At 42.5% G+C, this 19,755-nt stretch overlaps 1 protein-coding gene across 1 annotated transcript; it reads right to left on the bottom strand.

Moving 5' to 3' along the window:
• Window positions 1-4,177: 4,177 nt before the first annotated feature.
• Window positions 4,178-18,575, bottom strand: LOC123450505 (wiskott-Aldrich syndrome protein homolog 1-like). Its single transcript, XM_045127715.1, has 3 exons — window positions 18,383-18,575; window positions 6,573-7,162; window positions 4,178-5,201 (listed from the first exon to the last, which is right to left on the bottom strand). The coding sequence occupies exons 1-3, from the start codon at window positions 18,573-18,575 to the stop codon at window positions 5,085-5,087; spliced, it is 900 nt and encodes a 299-aa protein (XP_044983650.1). The 3' UTR covers window positions 4,178-5,084.
• Between the last annotated feature and the right edge of the window lie 1,180 nt (window positions 18,576-19,755).

Genomic DNA, 19,755 nt, shown 5'->3' with positions numbered 1-19,755 from the left:
AAATTTCTTCAACTCTTCCATAATACTGGGTACCTCCTTCGCCGATAGCAGAGACACTGCAATTTGTAGATTTTCGGTCATCCATAGATATCTCTGTGCCAAAGGTATGAAAGTGATGCCCATTGATGTTGTATTTCTCAAATGAACGAACCTTATAGTCAAAACCATTAGTAGCTTGTCTCAATTGGGCGTCCATAGACTCTGAATTAGCCTACAAGTTTAGTATGAAAGGATTGTTACATTAGCCGCAAATTAGACCAACAAATGAAATGATGCATTAATGATAATTACTATTTATTTGAACCAAGAGATGAAACCGGGATAGCCGCCTCCACGCTTATCCAGAAGCTCATACTGTTCGACGATATCCTTTTGGATCACCGCTTCATGTGAGAGTTTGGTGACATATGGACTATATCAAATATCCGGGAATAAGAGTAATTCAAAGGAATTAGAAGTTACGGAAAAATGTACCAACAACATACTCAATGTACCGCCACACTTTTGTCAGGTTGTTGAAGATATACAACAAAATGGTCTACCATTTTTCCACATCAAACACTATTGGTTTCAGGGCACCGGTTGGTGTGAGCTTCCCTTTGAATAGGATGAGGTTGGATCCACCTTTTTTAGGGTCGCCAGCATTGTACCAAGATTTCAGATTATGCAAATGACGATTTCTCGCTTCGTAGTGTTTTGTCATGAACTTTGCCACCTCCTGTGTAATGAATGCCTCAGCCATCAATGCTTCAATTCTACATTTAATTTAACATTTTTCTCCAAGCGTCTTCTACATTATGTGAGTTTCAAAGCACCAATGATTTTGCACATACCTCCCAATCTTCCCTCGGTCGTGAGATGTAAAATCAAATGCTGCATTGGATTAAAGAAGCCTGGTGGAAAGATCTTCTCTAACTTGCATATTAACTCTGGTTCTAACTCCTCCATGTCATCTACCACACCAGGTGATAGTTATTTCACACAAAGAACACGGAAGAAATAGCTCAACTTTGCCAGAACTAGCCATTCATCCTCAGGAATAAAGCCACACAACTTCAACGGCATTATCCGCTCAAGCCATATGTGCCAATCATCACTCTTCAGACCAAAATTTTCAATTTTTCAAGACTGTCTCCCCTCTTTAGATTCTCTGCATACCCATCGGACACCAACTACATTTTAACCCACAAAATAATTTACCTCGTAGCTCCCCTTTCTAGATTTAACCAGGCCTATGGCTTCGACTAGTTCCTCTTTCCTTTTGATTGTCGCATGTTTTGTAACCATCTATCACATAGAGTCTGCTGATCAACTCTACCCTTAGGATTATCCTTTGACTTCCCCTTTATGCCTAAAATTGTACCAAAAATGTCCTCTATGTGCATCATGTCGATGTTGTGTGGAAGAAGGAGGTCTCTGAAGTAAGGTAGATCCCACAAGCATGTCTTGTGAGTCCAGGCGTGTTCCAAATTATACCCCTCGAAATACCCTGGACGCTGTAGATCAGGATCAAGAGTGTTTAACTGGTCAAGGATCTGTTGGCTTGTGAACGCATGTGGTGCTGATTTTTTGATAATTGTACTTTTGATAACGTACTTCTTGTCTAGTCTTAACTCATGGCGAGGATCTAGGAACTGTCTATGCAAGTCGAGGCAACAATACTTCGGACTAGCCTGCAACCAATGAAAATGAAGAGCTGCCTTGCATGTGGGGCACGTGAACCTTCCATGCATATACTAGCCAGAGAATAGCTCATACAACGGCAAGTCATGCATCGAGTACATGTACCACACATGCATTTTGATTCTCTTTTCTAGCGGTGTAGTATGTCTTGTACCCATTATCCCAAGCTTCTTGCAATTCATCCTTAAGAGGCTACATGTACACATTCCTAGTATTCCCCAAATACTTGGGCCCTAGAATTATCAACGTGAGGAATATGTTCTTTCTTTGCATAATCTGTTTGGGGGGGAGATGCTATGGAATGACAAATACATGCCAACTACTGTATTGGGTTGTCGTCATACCAAATGGATTGAACCCATCCTTGGTGACGCAAAGTCAAGGATGCCTTGGATCTGCAGCTTTATCAGGATGTAATGCAGCGAAGTGCTTCTACGCAAAAGCATCTGATGTGTGTACCAACATCTTATTCCCATCTACGTCTAGTTTGATTCTTTTATCCAATTTCTGCCATGTCGTATGTCTCGCCATCTCTTCAACCATGAAAAGGCGTTGAAGTCTTGGTACGGTTGGCATACACCAAGAACATTAACGGGGATTTTGGTCTATCTCTTCTCACCCATACCGTTGTCTACCACAACATACCTGGAAGACTTGCAAATGGGACAATAGTTCAATCCGCATACTCAAGCCTAAATAAGGCACATCCTTTCTCACAGGCATGTATCTTCTCATAGGGCATCTTAAGTACATGGAGTATTTTATCCGACTATTTTGCATCCATAACATGACCTATGTGCAGAAAGCATCCAAATAGTGTCATCATCGTGTCATAGCATTCTCTTCCCAAGTTGAATTGTGCCTTCAGAGCCATTACTTTTGCGATGGAATCCAGCTGACAATGCTTAGTGTGCTCGTGGAGAGGACGTTTTGAAGACTCCAACATTTCATAGAAGGCCTTTGTAGATTTCTCCCTCTCGTCGTCCAAATCCCGAGCATCATCAAAGTCTTGCACCATGTCTTCAATCCCGATAGCATGCTCGTCGGTGCAACGACGAACCACCTCAGCTCTGGTTCGTTAGGCAGACTCACCATGAAATGTCCACACCGTATAATCAGATGTAAAACCCCTCTTGTGGAGGTGTTTACCCATTTCATCCTCTGTCATCTATTTAAAGTTGTCGCACCCACGACAGGGGCACCAGGTTTTTATATGGCATTTAAAATGTGGCTTTCACAAACCATTTGGTTTTTGTTAACCATTCTTTGGTCATATCTTTCTGATTAGTGTGATGAGTGTACATCCACGCACGATCACCCATGATGGTACTAGCACTAACAGTAGGTGCACCAAATTCATATTCATCAAGTTATATACAATCTAACTTCGACTAGATATAGAACTAATTACTTTTGTTATATTTTTACGCGACAATTTTATTTTTTACCATAGAAAAGAGTAACAGGATTGAATCTATCTCTAATAGGTAAAGATGGGTCCTAATCCACCCAAATACGTGTAGATCGGGTTCGTTTCCCGTGCTCTCCTTTGACGCAAAATTTCGGCAGCACCTACCTATTGGTCTCTTGATACACGTCTCGGCAACAAGCCGAGAGAATGTGTACCCGGAGAACAATGGGATGATGGTGACGAAATTTTGGCTTACACCAAAGTAGAGCACAGGAAACGAAACCCAATCTACACATATTCGGGCTGTCCATTGATAATGTGGACAATTTGAAAGGATGGTGGTTATAAATATGCAAAGACATGCATATTTAAGGATTTCGCCCTTTCGAACGGGAGACGACTAGCTTACGAGACTTGACATGAAAGTAAAATCTAGTGGAATCGGCATGATGACTGGATCAGAGCAAATAGGGGAGGGGGAGGAGATGATAGTCGATAAAACCCCAACATCATAGAGGCTATAGTCGATCGACGACAACAATTTGCAATGGGATTGATGGTGCTCGTGGAGGTGAAGAGAAGACCCCTGCACATGAAAAGCACTAGCAAGACCAACATAACCACCATTTTTCTGTATTTACCTGCTCACTTCAATAATATTGTAATCAACTATACAAATAAATGTGTGAATCAATAGTGGTACTTGAGCATACTATTGAAGCAAAGAATGGAAATAATTTTTAAGCATGTTTTGTTTATTATATTATCGATCATACTATTACCTTGTACTCGAACTACACGACAAGCTAAATATCCATAATGATGATTCTATTCTCTCCCACAGGGTCACTCTGTTGATGGTTTGCGATGAAGAACACTTGTCACATTGGTACAATAGGCAGTGACACTGGTTTTGCTCTCAAGTTTAGGTCTTAATGTATCTACTAGTGATGATACTATGATGTGGTTATCTGCTATAGTTCCTATGTGAACAGTAGAGATTTAACGCTGGTTATTTACTTGCGTCCTAAAAAATAACACAGAGCCTTTGATAGCTATGCGACCAGTTTTTCGGGATAAAAATTCCAAGAAAACAGGCCCTTCTGTTCAGCAGCCCCAGGATTACTGTTAGCTGGTGGACACTCATTTGATACAGAAATTCGAAGGAAAAATAAAAAATTTGGGGTACAAGACCATAAAGGTCCATGGGGTAAAGAAAAGGTGTAAAGGCTGACGGCGGAAGCGACTCGTGGATCTCAAGTGTCCATGAGACTCCATTCCCACAGGAACAGTTGACATGGATAACTCCTATCAAGCAAGGATGCTATCCATGACTCCTAGGTTCCGGGGTTGATATTATCCTGTTCCTCTCCAAATACGCAATCTACCAAGACAATAGCCAGGGCCAAGCCGGTGAGTACTCTGAATGTACTCGCAAACATCTTGAAAACAGATAAGTTAAAGCAGGTGAGATGCATGCACTAAAATCTTAATAACTCTGGCATGCCATAAGATTTAAATTATGGATGCAATTGTGTAGATAAATCATTCATACTGATGATGTATAAACAAACAAGGTAAAGGGTAACAATCAATTTAAATGTGTCGGTTGGCCGTCTAAGGCGACCCCTCGTAAGGACACTCAATATAAGCCACAGTCGCACGTCTGAGGGACGTCGCGTAGAGGGCTTATAATGAAATAATAACAGGTGTGCTCCAGCTGGGCGTCCGAAGCGACACCACAAAAAGGGGTTATATAAAAGTAATAAGCGTTGCCACAGTCGGGCGTCTAAGCGACACCTTATAAATGGCTTATATGAAATAATAAATGCATGCCACAGTCGGGCATCTCAACGACACGACATACAAGGCTTATATGAAATAATAATAGTTGCCACAATCGGACGTCTGAGGGACTCTCATAAAGTGATTATATGAAATAATAAATGTGTGCCACAGTCGGGCATCTGAGCGACACTGCATACACGGCTTATATGAAATAACAAAAGTTACCACAGTCGGGCGTCTGAGCAACAACGCATAAAGGGCTTATAATATCAATTACAATGATGAATATCCAGTACGTAGAACCATCCCAGGGATATTCCTGATCCACACACAAAAGGGGTTAATCCACAACAATAAAATATAGTCATACACCTTGAGATATGGTTATTCTCGTAGTTAATCTATTTCCTCGTAACACCCCCACTCAGACCAACACTTTACCTATCTCAGAGTGTAGTCCTTAACCGCGGACACGACTATCCGAATAGGTATAAATCTCTGCAGAGGGTGTACTCTTTACCCACGAGTAACGAATTTCTTTAGTCAAGCAGAAATGTTAACTAATTCCGATTATGGTCTTTGACTAGAAAACACACCTAACCTGCACATGCGAGTTTAACTTCCCGATGCCTCGGATCGCCCACGTCACTCGTTAGGTTAGACTATGAGTGGGAATATTACGATCTCCACCTAGCATGGGACCAAATATATACCGCGTGCTACTAAGGGGTGCTCCCCTCTCAGCCCCAGGCCGAAAACCCACATGCCCCCGGACCATGTGGCATGCATACAAGTTGCAACTGGTATCTTCCACAGTGGCCTCTCTATACGGTGTGTGCAAGGAAAGGGGTCGACGATTTACTCAATGGCACCCTACCTGGTGCACTGACAAGTGGTAGCACAAATCAAGTATGGGGGTTACTGGCACAAGACTCGATCTACGGTCGACTCTGTAGGTTTAAGTTTTTCTGCAAGGGTTAGCACCTCAAAACTCCTAAATGTTGTTCAATAGGGTTACCACCATCACACCTCGATATGCCCTAACTGATTATTCTTGTCGCCACAAGATATCAGTTTCACGGTCACATGTTTATCATGAAAAACCTTCCTCCAAGGTTATCCATACCCACATGGCATACGTGGCACGAGGCACTACCCACTCATCACTAGCATTATATTCTCAATATCAAGTAGTACCCATCACATGCTTTCATGCAAAATATGTTGCTATGAAGAGTTTTTATCTAAGTAGCATAACCATGCATCCATTCATTGCAGCAAGCCATCACACACTTAAGACAAATTGGGGTTCAATATGCTTGACTTTGGTATCAAGAAGGGTGGTGTGCACCCCAAAAATCTTGACAGAATTATTCCCTCCATGTTTTCCTATTTTTAAAATACTGAATCAACACACATTGCCAAAACAGTGTATAAAAGTTGTTTGAATTTTATTTAAATAAATCTGACAATAAACTAGGCGAAATTTGAGAACCGACGAAAAAAAGAATCGATTCATTTCGATTTCTAGTTTAAAAGTTATAAGCAGTCAAAGTTTGGTCAAAAATTTGTTTTTAAATAAAATAGAGAAGAAACATTTTTCAAAACAAATATGTTAGCCTGCAACGAAACATACTCACGAAGAAAGAGTAATGCGAGGCATGTGCCATCAAGGCTAGGGCTGGCTCACCGACAAGTTGAACCCACCGGTCAAGTTCGTCTTCTTCCCCCTTGCGGGCACGGGCAGAGGGGAGGGACAACGCTGATGGCAATTTCTGGCGCTAGGAAGCACCATTCCCGGAGCTGGGCACACCGGCGTCCTTGGGGGTAAGGGCCTCATCCTCTGGAGGGCATGTGAATCGCCGTAGAGCTCGGGAGTGAGCACACGTCCGACCAAGGCAGAAGGGAGGCTCTGGCGCACTGGCTTCTGCCTACGGCTCGCTACCGATGCGATTTTGCATTGGGGATGGATCCTAGGGGACGTGGTTGAGCTACTGGTGGCTAAGATGGAGCGGCAGGGGCTCGGGATTGCCGGAATTCGTCCGGATGTTGGCGGCGGCGACGCAGCCGGGGGCGAGCAGGGCGGGCGGCTTCGGTCGAACTGGGGCGCTGGGCAGCTAGCTGTGGGTCTAGGGAGGAGGATGGGGGTGCTCCAAGCGCTCAGGCGCCTCCTTATACAGGCGTTCAACGTCTGTTCTGTTGGAGCCCGAGGATAAGATCGACGACGAAAGCCTCTAGCGACGGGCAAGGGAGCAGAGCCATCTGGCGGGGGTGCAGGGGCTCACGGACGAGTTGTGCGCTGCTCCAGGGATCAGCTGGTGAGCGGGGAGGGGCTGTGGGGCACTGGTCATGGCCCAAGCGGATACTAGGAGGGAAAAAGCTGCACTCGCTTGACACTACGAAAAAGGTCACGCGTGTGGGGTAGGTGAGTGCGACGGCTCTGTTGGATGCGTCCAAAGCACGTACACCACCTGCTCGCTAAAATGCCTGGGCATGATAGAGGGCTTGGATTAAGATGAAAATTAACACGCTCATTAGGGTGGTTTGCAAAAGGTCTAGTGGACATGCTGGTTTGACAAGATAGGCAAGTCCATAATGCAATCTCATCACTATGACAATAGTGGCTAGGCACACAAGGTTTTGACAAAATGTCAAGACCACCTAGAAGACCAATCTGGCCACCAAACTTTCCACACGAAAGTCTCCTTAGAATAATAAGAGGGTGGTAGGCTTAGTTTGAGAAAAAGAGAAAGTTTGTAGTGCAAGTTTTACAAAACTTAGTTTGTGGATAGAAACTCCACCAGTTTATTACATGGGCTCAAACAATTTCACTGGAGCTAAACTCTTGTACGTAAGGGTTTGATAGGGTCAACTACAAGTAGTAAAAATCTCATCGGCTTTGAGGCAAAATAAAATAGGGTTGCAGTTCAAAGTGCTAAACTGGGCCACAATAGAAATGACGATGTTTTGCTCAAATTTTTCAAAAGCCTAAGAAGGGTATTTGCATAAATATGATCCAGAGGCATCTCATGACATCTGCAAATTTTTGTAGAATTTTCAAAAGAACATTTAAAGAGGTTGTGGTGCAATAGAGGTCTTTAAAGAGTAAGAAATCCATTTAAGAAAATTCAGTGAGGCTTGTTTAATTATGAAAATATTTCTCACTCAAATACTAAAAATGAAAGGAAGAATTAAGTCAAACATGCAAGTCCAACAATGTTTTTTCCCAAACATTTATTGGAGGGCAAAAATGTTTTAAGATGCCAAGGAAAGAACGGTTCTGAAAATCAAGAGAAATCCAAAAAGAAAAATTAATATTCCTGGCAAAATAATTTTATCAAAGATATTATGGTTAAATTTTTGGGGTGTTAAAATTGCCCCCTTATAAATTTGTATGTCATGACTACGAGATTGATAAAAAATATAGCTATGACACAAGGAGACGGTTGTTCACACACAACCACTAGCATGTTGTTATAATGTGTGAATGACATTGGTTTAAGGCCTACAATGTCCACCCTTGCATGTCATCAAAGGTTTACAAGGATGCTAAACCGTGTGTAACAAAACATTTATGAAATCATTAAGTTGCTTCTTCAAGAAATAAATACTTAAATAACACAAGCCGATATTTCACACTGCTATTAGAATCATTGACCTAATATTATACATCACATTTCACTTAGTTTGATCTAGAAGGCAGATTCCAAACTAAACCAAGTAGCATATAAAATATGATTTAAACACATTCTGTAGTTGTTGGTTTTCACTCCGAACGATGCTGAAAATCACTATAGTTTCTTCCTATTTCTAGTAAGGATTGGGTTCTTAAGCTTCATGAAAAAGAAAAAATGACAAATGAACCATCCCTTCACCTAGTGACCTCTTAAAGTTAAGTAGAGATTATTTTTGAAACAAAATGCTAGATGTTTAATCCGTACTTTATCTTGCAAAATATATATATTCACTAACTTGCAATAGAATAGAAGAACCTATTTGTCTCTTTCTCCGATTGGGTCATCTCGCATGGAATAGTTTGGCTACTGCTAGCAATGTAATCTTTGCTTCATTTCTGTGCTCTTTTCAGGTCGATTTGGAGTAGAATCAATATAGGTCATTTTAGGCTTTGACCTGCTTGATGCAGATTTCAACAAGAACAGAGGACTTCATTATCGACACCCTTAAGCTACGCATATACATCAGTTCCTACTTGACACAAATTTTAAATACCCAACCAAGAGAAAGGTTTGTCTTAACCATCAAATTGTGTCAGTGTTTATGCACTTTAATATACTTTTCGTCACTTGTTCTTGGGGAAATAGGTAACACACGGAGTAGATCGTGATATAATGTAGCTCCAACGGGACTTTCGAGTATATGTGTGCAATCTTATTGACACATGATAGGTACTCTTGAAAATAGGTTGTACCACAATTTTTGATTGTGACTATTTGTTTGTGTTTTTATGTTTTCTCCTTCGAAACATACTTTTTCGTTTCCATGTTAAAATTATGTTTGACTTTCCTGTCTAACACCAACCGGGCTTCAAGGGTTTTACAGATGGAACGAAACAACCTAGAACTCCTATTACATCATTTACATGAAGTCACGACGAATAAAATGTACATATCATTCACCCATAATGTTTAGAAATACATGTTGAGCACCCAAATTATTTACCATGAGATTTGTTTCTAACCGAAGTGTACATTTTCTTGTAGATATATGAATGCAGATTGGAGGTCAAGGCCACTCTCTAACTAAATGATCAAGTATTGTGCATATAAACCATATATTCCATTCTTTAGTTTATTCATTGTTCTACTCAGTAAAGAAACAAAGCACATTCCTTGAGTAATCATCAAGACCTTAAGGTGGAATAATTATGAACAAACACTTGTAGTCCTACTCAGTAAAGAAAATCAAAATTCAGAGGCATGCAAATTAATTCTCACAAAGCATCTTGAAGTAGAGGAAATATCATGAGAGCTTGATTAACATAGTTCTCCACAAATTTGTCAAAACTAAAAAAATGGACTGAACCTTCGAGGGGGTATTGCTCTGCGATGGTGGCGTAGGGCCATGGGGAGGGGGCATGGTGGCCTGGCTCCGACGGTGGGGCGTCGCCTCCTTAATCCTGCCCGGGTGCCTGTTGTAGGGAGGTGGTTGGGGGAGGAGGTGGCGCTAGTTGCGGAGGTGGGGGAAGGGAGGGCGAAGGTTCGTCGATGGGGGAAGGAGGTGGGGAAGGGAGGGAGGTGTGTGGTGGTGGACGGAGGTGGTCGGGGGGGGGTGTTGGCGGTTGCATGGGTGGGGAAGGGGATGGACAAGGTGGGCGATGGGGGAAGGGAGGGAGGAGCTGACTGTAGTGGGGGAAGGAGGTGGGGGAAGGGAGGGAGGTGCACGGTTGTTGGTGGGTCCGATGGTGGCCGGAGGTGGCGCCGGCGGTTGTGGGGTGGAAGAAGGTGGGAGAGAGAGGGGGCTAACGACCGTTACATAGGCAAGGGCTTTGCCGTCTGCCAGCAGATGACAAATAGCCTAAAGGCAGACGACAAAGAAATAGTGGATGGCATCCACACCGTCCATTTGACCTATCCATCCCCAGGGTACAGTGGGGCCCAACTAGGCTCTTTGTCGTGTGGCTTCAGGATCTTTGTCATCTCCTGGTAGGCGTAAAAGAATGTAATAATGGCAAATAGTATATTTTACATCAGTTCATTATGTGTCATCTATTTCGTGGAAGGAGGCGGCAAAGAACTTCTTTGCCATCAGCAAGTAGATGGCAAAGAATGGACTCATGGCAAAGAAGCCGATTCCAGTAGTGAATGGAATATCTTGATCTCAACACATGAGTAGGTGACTCTCTCTTAGAAAAATGGATGGGGCAAGTGTTGGTTCATTCTGAGTATTTCCTATGTGAATGAGAGGTAGGTGGAGGGGTATATATAGGCATCTCCACAAATCCAACCGTTACAAAATTATTTCCCAACTCGGTGAAACTGAAGTAAAAAAACTTGGTTGCACCAACTAGTGCAAATTGTGGCACCTTTATAGTTTTTGATGAGACCGATATATGAATCTCGGAGGGTGTGATTTTGGCTCACCTAGCAATTGCCATAATATCTTGCTTAATTTAATTAATGCACACATACACTTGGTAAAGGGTGGAAGGGTTGGCCTTTTTGCTTGGTGTTCTGTTCCACCCTTCCCACCTTAGTTTCTGATTACGAGTTGTATGTTTCGTATTAATCCCTCCTAACCTGCTTGGGGTTGTTATGGTGAGCCCTTGATAATTTGTTTTGGGATAAAACTCTTCTGGCAAGGCGCAACATTGATACTACATTTCCTTAAGTAATAAAACTTACATAGGGAACGATCATCCCATGGATTATTTAATCAACAAACCGGGCCAGTGCTACTCATGAGTGTTGGTCCAAACCAGAGCCACTTGCGGGGCCAGCCTAGGCAACTCAGGTGTTTAATTTGTCCATTGTACGTACTCCTCATCTGATAGTGCCTTGAGAACTAGATACATGTGGATACTATTGGGATATGGCATGCTAAGTGGTCTTCATGGATTTGTTCTGCCTATAAGGGATGTCTTTTGTACCAGGATTCCGAGGACACTTCAGGCTATCTCGTGTTTGAGGTTTTACACCGCAGCTTGTGGTTAGTTTGTGTTGGATGAGTTAGAGCATTCGTTCAGGGTTAAATCTTTCATAAAGTTATTTATACTTGTGATTTGCATTGGGTTTTCCTTGAAGAGGAACAGGTGATGCAGCACAATACAGGTAAGTCTTTCCCTCGATACAGAACCAAGGTTTATCAAAGCAATAGGAGTAACGACCAACCCCCATCTTAAGCGTCTACACACAAAAGAGCAAACACTTGCACCCAACACGGGCAAGAGGGTTGTTAATCTCCTTGGACTCGTTATTTTCAATCTTGTAAGTAGTTTGGTTGGTAGTAGATAATTGTAAATTTCAAAATAAAATAAATTTTCAATAAGAACAACGAGGTATTGCAGAATTTATAAACCTATAAGTGAAAAGACCTGAGGGCCATATTTTTCCCTAGTAGCATCTATCATGAAAGCAAGCATACGGTGGGTAAACAAATTACTATTGGGAAAATGATAGAAAAGCGCATAGTTATGTGATATTCACAATAATGATCATGTGTATATAGGCATCATGTCCATAATAAAAGAGGCCAACTCCTGTCTGCACCTATTACTATTACTCCACCCATCGACCACTATCCAGCATGTATCTAGAGTATTAAGTAAAACCGAGTAATGCTTGGAGAACATTGACATGATATAGACAAAAGGAATTCAATTAATATGTACTAACCCCCATCGTATTATCCTTAGTAGCAATGATAAAAATACGTATCTTGTCCCCTTTCGGTCACTGGGATATAGAAACCCATCATATTAAACCAGCCACACCGCACCCCTCTCACTGAAGAAAGATCAAGCTACTTGGCCAAAGCAAAAAAATAGATCACAGAGATTTACGAAGCTATAATTATGCACATAAGAATCATATTTAGAATTCGGAGACGACTCAAATATTTATTATGAATAATCTGAACATAAATCCACAATTCATCATATCCCAACAAATATACTACACAAAAGAATTACATCGAATAGATAAAAGCAAAGATGCGACGGAAATTGTATTAAAGATCAAGAAAGAGAGATAGCCATCTAGTTACTAACCACGAACTCGTAGGTCTGTGGTGAACTACTCACACATCACCATGGGAGCAGCAAGGATGATATAGAGGCCCTCCATAATTGATCCCTCCTCCGACAGGGCACCGGAATAGTGTTCTAGATGGGCACACAATGCAAGAAATACTTGCGGCAGAGAAAAAAGTGTTTCGGGTGGCCCTCTAGGGTTTTTGGAATATATGTGAATTTATAGGACGAAGAGGGACGCGAGGTGGCTGTCGATGGGAGGACAAGGCAAGATGGCACGTCCCAGCCCCTGGTCGCACCCTGTTGGCTCGTGCCTCCCTTGTGAGGCTTCTGCCCTCCACCCGAAGCTTCGAGGTCTTCTTTTGGTCCAAAAAAATCACCAAAAAGTTTTGTGGAAATTGGGCTTCTTTTGGAAATGTAAACCTGAAAATACAAAAACATAGAGAAAATAGCAACTAGCACTAGGCAATGGGTAAATAGGTTAGTGCTCAAAAAAATTATTTTGTAAATAAACTCCAAAATAGTATAATAGAATGACAATATAGTACCATGGAACAATAAAAAGTTATAGATATATTGGAGACATATCAGCATCCCCAAGCTTAATTCCTTCTCGTCATCGGGTAGGTAAATGGTAAAAACAAAAAAGATATGTGACATGGTACCCAACGTGTAATCTATTGCATGTTTGATCATTGACAAACGATGAATTAAGAAACATCAACGTAGTAATGCTTATAAATATAAGCAACATAGTCTTCAAGTCTTAAAGCATACGATGCTTAAATAATGTTCACCCTTATTCATTTTATCATATAAATATAGCATGGCTCCATCCTCACCACATAAATAGAAATGTTAAGCACCACGGTGTCAAGTGAGGCAATTAGATTGTACTTTTTACCATGCTTAATCTTTTTATTACTTGCGCAATATATGAGCCTAAACCATGGATATAACATGAAGGTGGAATAGAATATGGTGGTAGGTTTCAAAGGGGTGAAAGTGGAGAAGAATGTCTCACATCAACTAGGCATATAAATGGGCTATGGATATGCCCATCAATAGATATCAATGCCATGAGTAGGGATTGCCATGCAACGGATGCACTAGAGCTATAGGTGTATGAAAGCTCAACTGAAGCTAAGTGGGTGTGCGTCTAACTTGCTTGCTCATGAACACCTCGGGAATTTGAGGAAGCCCATCAACGGAATATACAAGCCAAGTTCTGTAATGAAAAATTACCACTAGCATATGAAGAACATGGTGCCACTTAAAGGTACAAGTGTGGAATAAGAGGTAGTAGCATTGTCCCTTCTCTCTTTTCTCTCATTTATCTATTTTCTATTTTTGTTTTTCTCTTTTTTGTCTCTCTCTCTCTCTCTTGGTTTAGTATTTTCCTTATTTATCGTCTGGAGTATCTACCCGACCTGTGGGGGAATTATTGTCTCCATCATCCTTCCCTCACTGAGACAGTGCCCTATATAATGATGATCATCACACTTTTATTTACTTACAACTCAATATGAAAAACTGATAGGATAATATGACTCTATACGAATGCCTCTGGCACTGTACTGGTAAGTGCAATGATGAATGTAACATGTATAACAATAATGAACGGTGGCTTTGACACAAATACTATGTTTGGTTATATGATCATGCAAAGAAATATGAAAATGGAAGTACTAGTCATATAATGTGACGGTGGAAGTTGCATGGCAATATATTTGAAAAGGGCTACGGAAATGCCATGATAGGTAGGTGTCATGGCTGTTTTGAGGAAGATATAATGAGGATTATGTGCAATAGAGCGTATCATGTCACGAGGTTTGGATGCACTGGCAAAATTTGCACCGATCCTTGAGGTGAGAATGGGAAATGCACAGTACCGAAGAGGCTAGCAAATATATAGAGACGAGAGTGTGTATATCCATGGATTCAAATTAGTCTTAAAGAACTCATATACTTATTGCAAGATTTTATTAGCTCTTTCAAAGAAAATCACTACTCGCATGCCCCTAGGGAGGAGGTTGGTAGGAGTTAACCATCGCGGCCCCCGACTTAAACAACACTAGGATTTCAACAAGGAATAAGTATGCTCACACATCATCACCATGCCATGAAAATATTTGGATGTACAACAAGTTAACACCTCTAATTCACGATACCGATATTAACCAATTCTCAGCACTCATGCTTTTTCACATTACCACATTAATATCATTAACCGTGATTTCTCTTTTATATGCTACATATGGTTTTGATTATGCACTCACTGCATACCTATTGTTTTTTAATTAGTCTTATAACCCATGCAAATTACTGACACTATTTATTAACTCTCAAACAAATATAAGTGAAGAACGAGTGTGTAATTATTTCTATAAAATCTAGACGCCATTGTGCTCTAAAAAATATAAGTGAAGTGCTAGAGCAAGTGCTAATATCAAATGATATAAGTGAACCAGAAAGAGTATTTTAATAAATTATGGTGATAGCGTCCCTCTCCCAAATAGGTGTATTCAGAGAACGATGATTGTGGAAAATTAAAGAAACAAAGAAAATGACGCTCCAAGCAAAACTCATATCATGTGATGAATAAAAATATAACTCCAAGTGACATACCGATGGATTGAGACAAAAGAGGGGATTCCTTGCAGGGCATCCCCAAGCTTAGACTCTCGAGTCTTCCAATAATATTACCTTGGGGTGCCTTGGGAATCCCCAATATTAGGCACTTACCACTCCTTATTCCTTCGTCCATCGCGATAACACCTAAAACTTGAAAACTTCAGCACAGAAAACTCAACAGAAACTCTTCCATTCAGACTTGACCCTCCGACATATGTCACACTTAGCAACATAAGTGGATATTTCGCCCTGCATGTCATGCCACCAGAATCTTGCTTTCATGTCTTGGTGCATCTCAGTTCCTCAAGGATGAATGGAATACGGAGTGTCATGGGCCTCTTGCAAGATCACATTCTTAAGGTCAACTTTGTTGGGTACGCAAATGAAATTCCCAAACCATACGACTCCTTGTTCATCCATTGTGAATCCTGTGGCCTTGCCTTTCTCGATCCTCCTCTTGATGCCTTCAATACTCTCATGTACCTTCTGAGCTTCCTTAATATCGTCCATCAAGTTAGGCTTTTCTTCGAGGCTGGCTAGAAATCCTGGTGCAACTAGTTCCAAGCCAAAGCTTTCATGTTCTTTATGCAAGGTGGTTAGCCTTTCCTTATTCATATCATTCAAGGAACAAGCCTTTTTGCTTAAGGCATCAGCTACTACATTAGCCTTTCCAGGGTGATATTAAACACTGAGGTTGCAGACTTTGATAAACTCCAACCACCGTCGTTGCCTCATGTTCAATTCCTTCTAAGTGAAAATATACATCAAACTCTCGTGGTCTATGTATATCTCGCATCCCCTTCCCAGAAGGTAATCTCGCCATGTCTTCAAGGCGTAAACCACAGCTACCAACTCAAGATCATGAGTGGTGTAGCTTTCTAGATAGGTATGCAACGACTCTGCCTTCTTGCATCAGAACACCAACAAGCCCGGTTCTTGATGCATCACAATATATCACATACTCCTTGTGAATGTAAGGGGTGGCTAAAACCGGGGTCGTTGCCAACCTCTTCTTGATCTCTTGGAAGCTTTCTTCGCACTTTCGTGTCCATTCGAACTTCTTGTACTTCTTCAAGTGTTGAGTCATGGGCCGGGCAATGCTCGAGAATCCTTCGAGGAACTCGCGGTAATATCCCCCGAGTCCGAGGAAGCGTCTCACTTCCTTCACATTACTTGGAGAATGCCATTCAGTCACGGCTTTGATCTTGGAAGGATCCACTTACAATTCTTCTGCCGTCAACACATGACCCAAGAATCCAACTTCAAGCAGCCAGAATTCACACTTGCTGAACTTGGCATAAAGCTGGTGCACTCGAAGCTTATCGAGGACCATCCTGAATTGTTGCTCATGCTTTTCTTCAGACTTGGAAAAGACGAGTATGTCGTCGATGAAGACGACGACAAACTTGTCCGAGTACTCCATGAAGACTTTGTTCATGAGGTACATGAAGTAGGTTGGGGAATTGGTTAACCCAAATGACATGACTGTGTACTCACACAGGCCATACCGGGTCATGAATGCCATCTTCGGAATGTCTTCGAGTATGATCTTCAATTGATATTACCCACACATGAGATCAATCTTGGAAAACACCTTGGCACCATTCATCTGATCAAACAGGTCTTAAATCTGGGGGAGTTGGTACTTGTTATTTATTGTGATCTCATTGAGATAATTGTAATCGACACAGAGTCGGATAGTTCCATCCTTCTTTGACACAAACTGAAGAGGTGATCCCCAAGGAGAGGCACTAGGGAAAATAAATCCTTTTCTGAGCTGCTCAACTAGTTGCTTCTTCAATTCAGCCAACTCTTCGGACCCCATCCTATAGGGCTTCTTATAGATGGGTCCTGCTAAAGGCATTAGGTCAATGATGAACTCAATGTCATAGTGAAGAGGTGTTCCAGGAAACTCATTAGGAAAAACATCTGGGTATTCACATACTACGCGCACCAGATCCAACTCAATTCCACACAGACAATTGACCTCAGGGGCTTGAGCAGAGGTGGGGTTGGGAACATACTTGACTTGAATTCCTTGGCTATTGGTCACAGTAACCGTGCACTTGACACAGTCTAACTAGCCTTGGTACTTCATCATCCAATCCATGCCTAGGATCACATCCATGCCTTGCGAGTTTAAGATTATAAGATCTGCTAGGAAGTCTACCCCATTGATATTAATCCCAACTCCTTTACATACTATCTTGGTCCTCAAAACTAATACTGGGGTTTTTACCAACATATGACAATCCGGGGATGTAGGCTTCATAGCACTCTCTATTGCAAACTTTTGGGTAAAAAAATAATGTGTAGCACCACAATCAAACGGAACGGTTGCTGGGGTTGAGATGACGAGGAATGTACCAAATATGACATTCGGGTCTTCCTGGGCTTCCTCGGCGATGACGTGGTTCACACGACCCTTGTCATTGTTGGTCTGGTTGTGGGGAGCTGGGTTCCTTGGCGACGCTCCATGGGCTTGACCTTGGTTTGGTGCATTGGGACACGGTGCATCTGGCTTCTTGTTGGGGAACTACTTAGAGATGTTTCTAGGCTGACCACATCCAAAGTAGGTTACCTGGACAGGATTGTTGATCTTTCCGTCGGTGTTCTTATTGGGGTTGTTTTCAGATGGCCTGGGGTTGTGATACTACTGAGGCTGGTAGCTTGGACGAGGTGCACTAGGACTGGCTTGTTGAGGCTGATAGGTTGGCATGGCTGGGGTTCGCTCTAGGGGTGAGGCTTTTGGTTACTAGAACTACCCTTGGTGATCATCTTGCGCTTGCGAGTGTCTTCCATGGGACGACACTTGTCTTCAAGCAGGAGGTACCTGTTCACCAGGTCAAAGAAGGTTTGGTAGTCGCAAACAACAAGCTGAAACTGCACGGCTTGCTGGAGTCCTTCCATGAAGCGCTCTATCTTGGCTACCTTAGTGATGACATCTTCACAGGTATACCTCAACAAGAGATTGAACTTTGGCATGTACTCCTTGATAGAGCCACTTCGTTGATTCAGCGCTCAAAATTCCTTTTTCTTGATAGCCATGATTACCGAATGAATGTGGGCCCTACGGAATCCTTCCTTGAAATAAGTCTAGGAGATCACATGATCGCCTTGCATGACCTTGAAATCATCCAACCAAGTTGTGGCGGTACCTCCAAGGTAGTGAGAGTAATAGAGAACCTTCCCAGGATCCTCATCGCAATTGACCAATGCAAGGAGGTCCTCGAAGGTGCGAATCCAGCCGTCAACATCGAGAGGTTCATCAGCCTGGATGAAGGTTGGGGACAAATTCCTCATGAACTCCGACAGAGTGCAGCGGGCATTGCCATTCCTACCTTGTTGCATAGCAGGAGAGTTGGATTGGCGTTCCTCCTGAAGAACATCGAGAAACTAAGCTATGGTCATGTTCTCTGGTGGAGGTGGTGGCGAGGGAATGTAGCCTTGTGTGCTGTCCTGTTGATCTCCATCCTGAGTAAACCCACCAGGCCCGGTCTGCTCACCAGAGTTGCAGGCACTGGGGTGGCTAAAAGTGCTCGTGCGGGTGGTAGTCACCATCCTGTTTAGAGCAGCCAAGTCAAACAACTAGAATAGACGTTAGGGAAAAGCAATAAGAGAGAAACGCACCTAAGGGGTTGGTATATTGCAAGTGTCATAAACCAAAGGTCGAAAGACCAAACACATAACATTAAGATAAGATGAGTGATGAATTCGCTTACATGTTGCCTAAGGCAAAAACGCAGCTCACATCGAAAAACAAACAACAAAACAACAACAAGCACACATGGCTTCATATGAACCATTACACGGACTCAACTTTTCATGGGCAACATATGAGTTATCCTACCCCAGGGGTTGTCAGACTAAAATGGTGGAGAGGTTGGTCTCGTACTCACACTCTTCTTAATCTTCCTCCTTATCATCATCCCTACAGGTGTCGTCTCCGGTCGAGGGAGCCGGAGAACGGGGAGCTCCATCCTGGTGACGCTTTGCCGGTTGGTCAGTGAAGAGAGCACGACACCCCTTCGCACTCATGTGACGATGCTAAGATGTTCCTGGAGCGGGTGCATCTCTAGCTGAGGGTACTCCTCCTTTGTAAGCGATAGTTGGTCGTCCCTTGAGGGATCTATCCTTATAGATCCCTTATTGCTTCGTCTTGGCTTGTCTAACTAACTCTCGGGTGTGGTGAAGTTCCTTGCAGAGCTTCACAGACTCCTTAATTAGTCTGTGAGCTAGACTGTCGGCGGAGAGGCTGAAGTAGGCATGGAACCTCAGTGGCGTTCCTTTCTCCTTGGATGGGACCAACATCCAACTCTTGCCAATATCATGCTTACAGAAAGGTAGGTGACGAGTAGACGGCTCGTCAACTATCTCTGGGATGATGTCTCGAATGTGGAGGAGTGCCTTCCGTCCAGCCATCTCAATTGCGATCACCAAGGCCTCCATGTGTGATCCTTCAAAGAACCAACTGGCCGGGGAGACTTTTTCCTTTACAACCACATCCACGTGGTACTCCTTCTTGGTGGCT

This window comes from Hordeum vulgare, chromosome 4H, assembly GCF_904849725.1.
Source record: "Hordeum vulgare subsp. vulgare chromosome 4H, MorexV3_pseudomolecules_assembly, whole genome shotgun sequence".
In the NCBI taxonomy this organism is placed as follows: domain Eukaryota; kingdom Viridiplantae; phylum Streptophyta; class Magnoliopsida; order Poales; family Poaceae; genus Hordeum; species Hordeum vulgare.
This window is presented reverse-complemented; position numbering and strand designations above follow the sequence as displayed.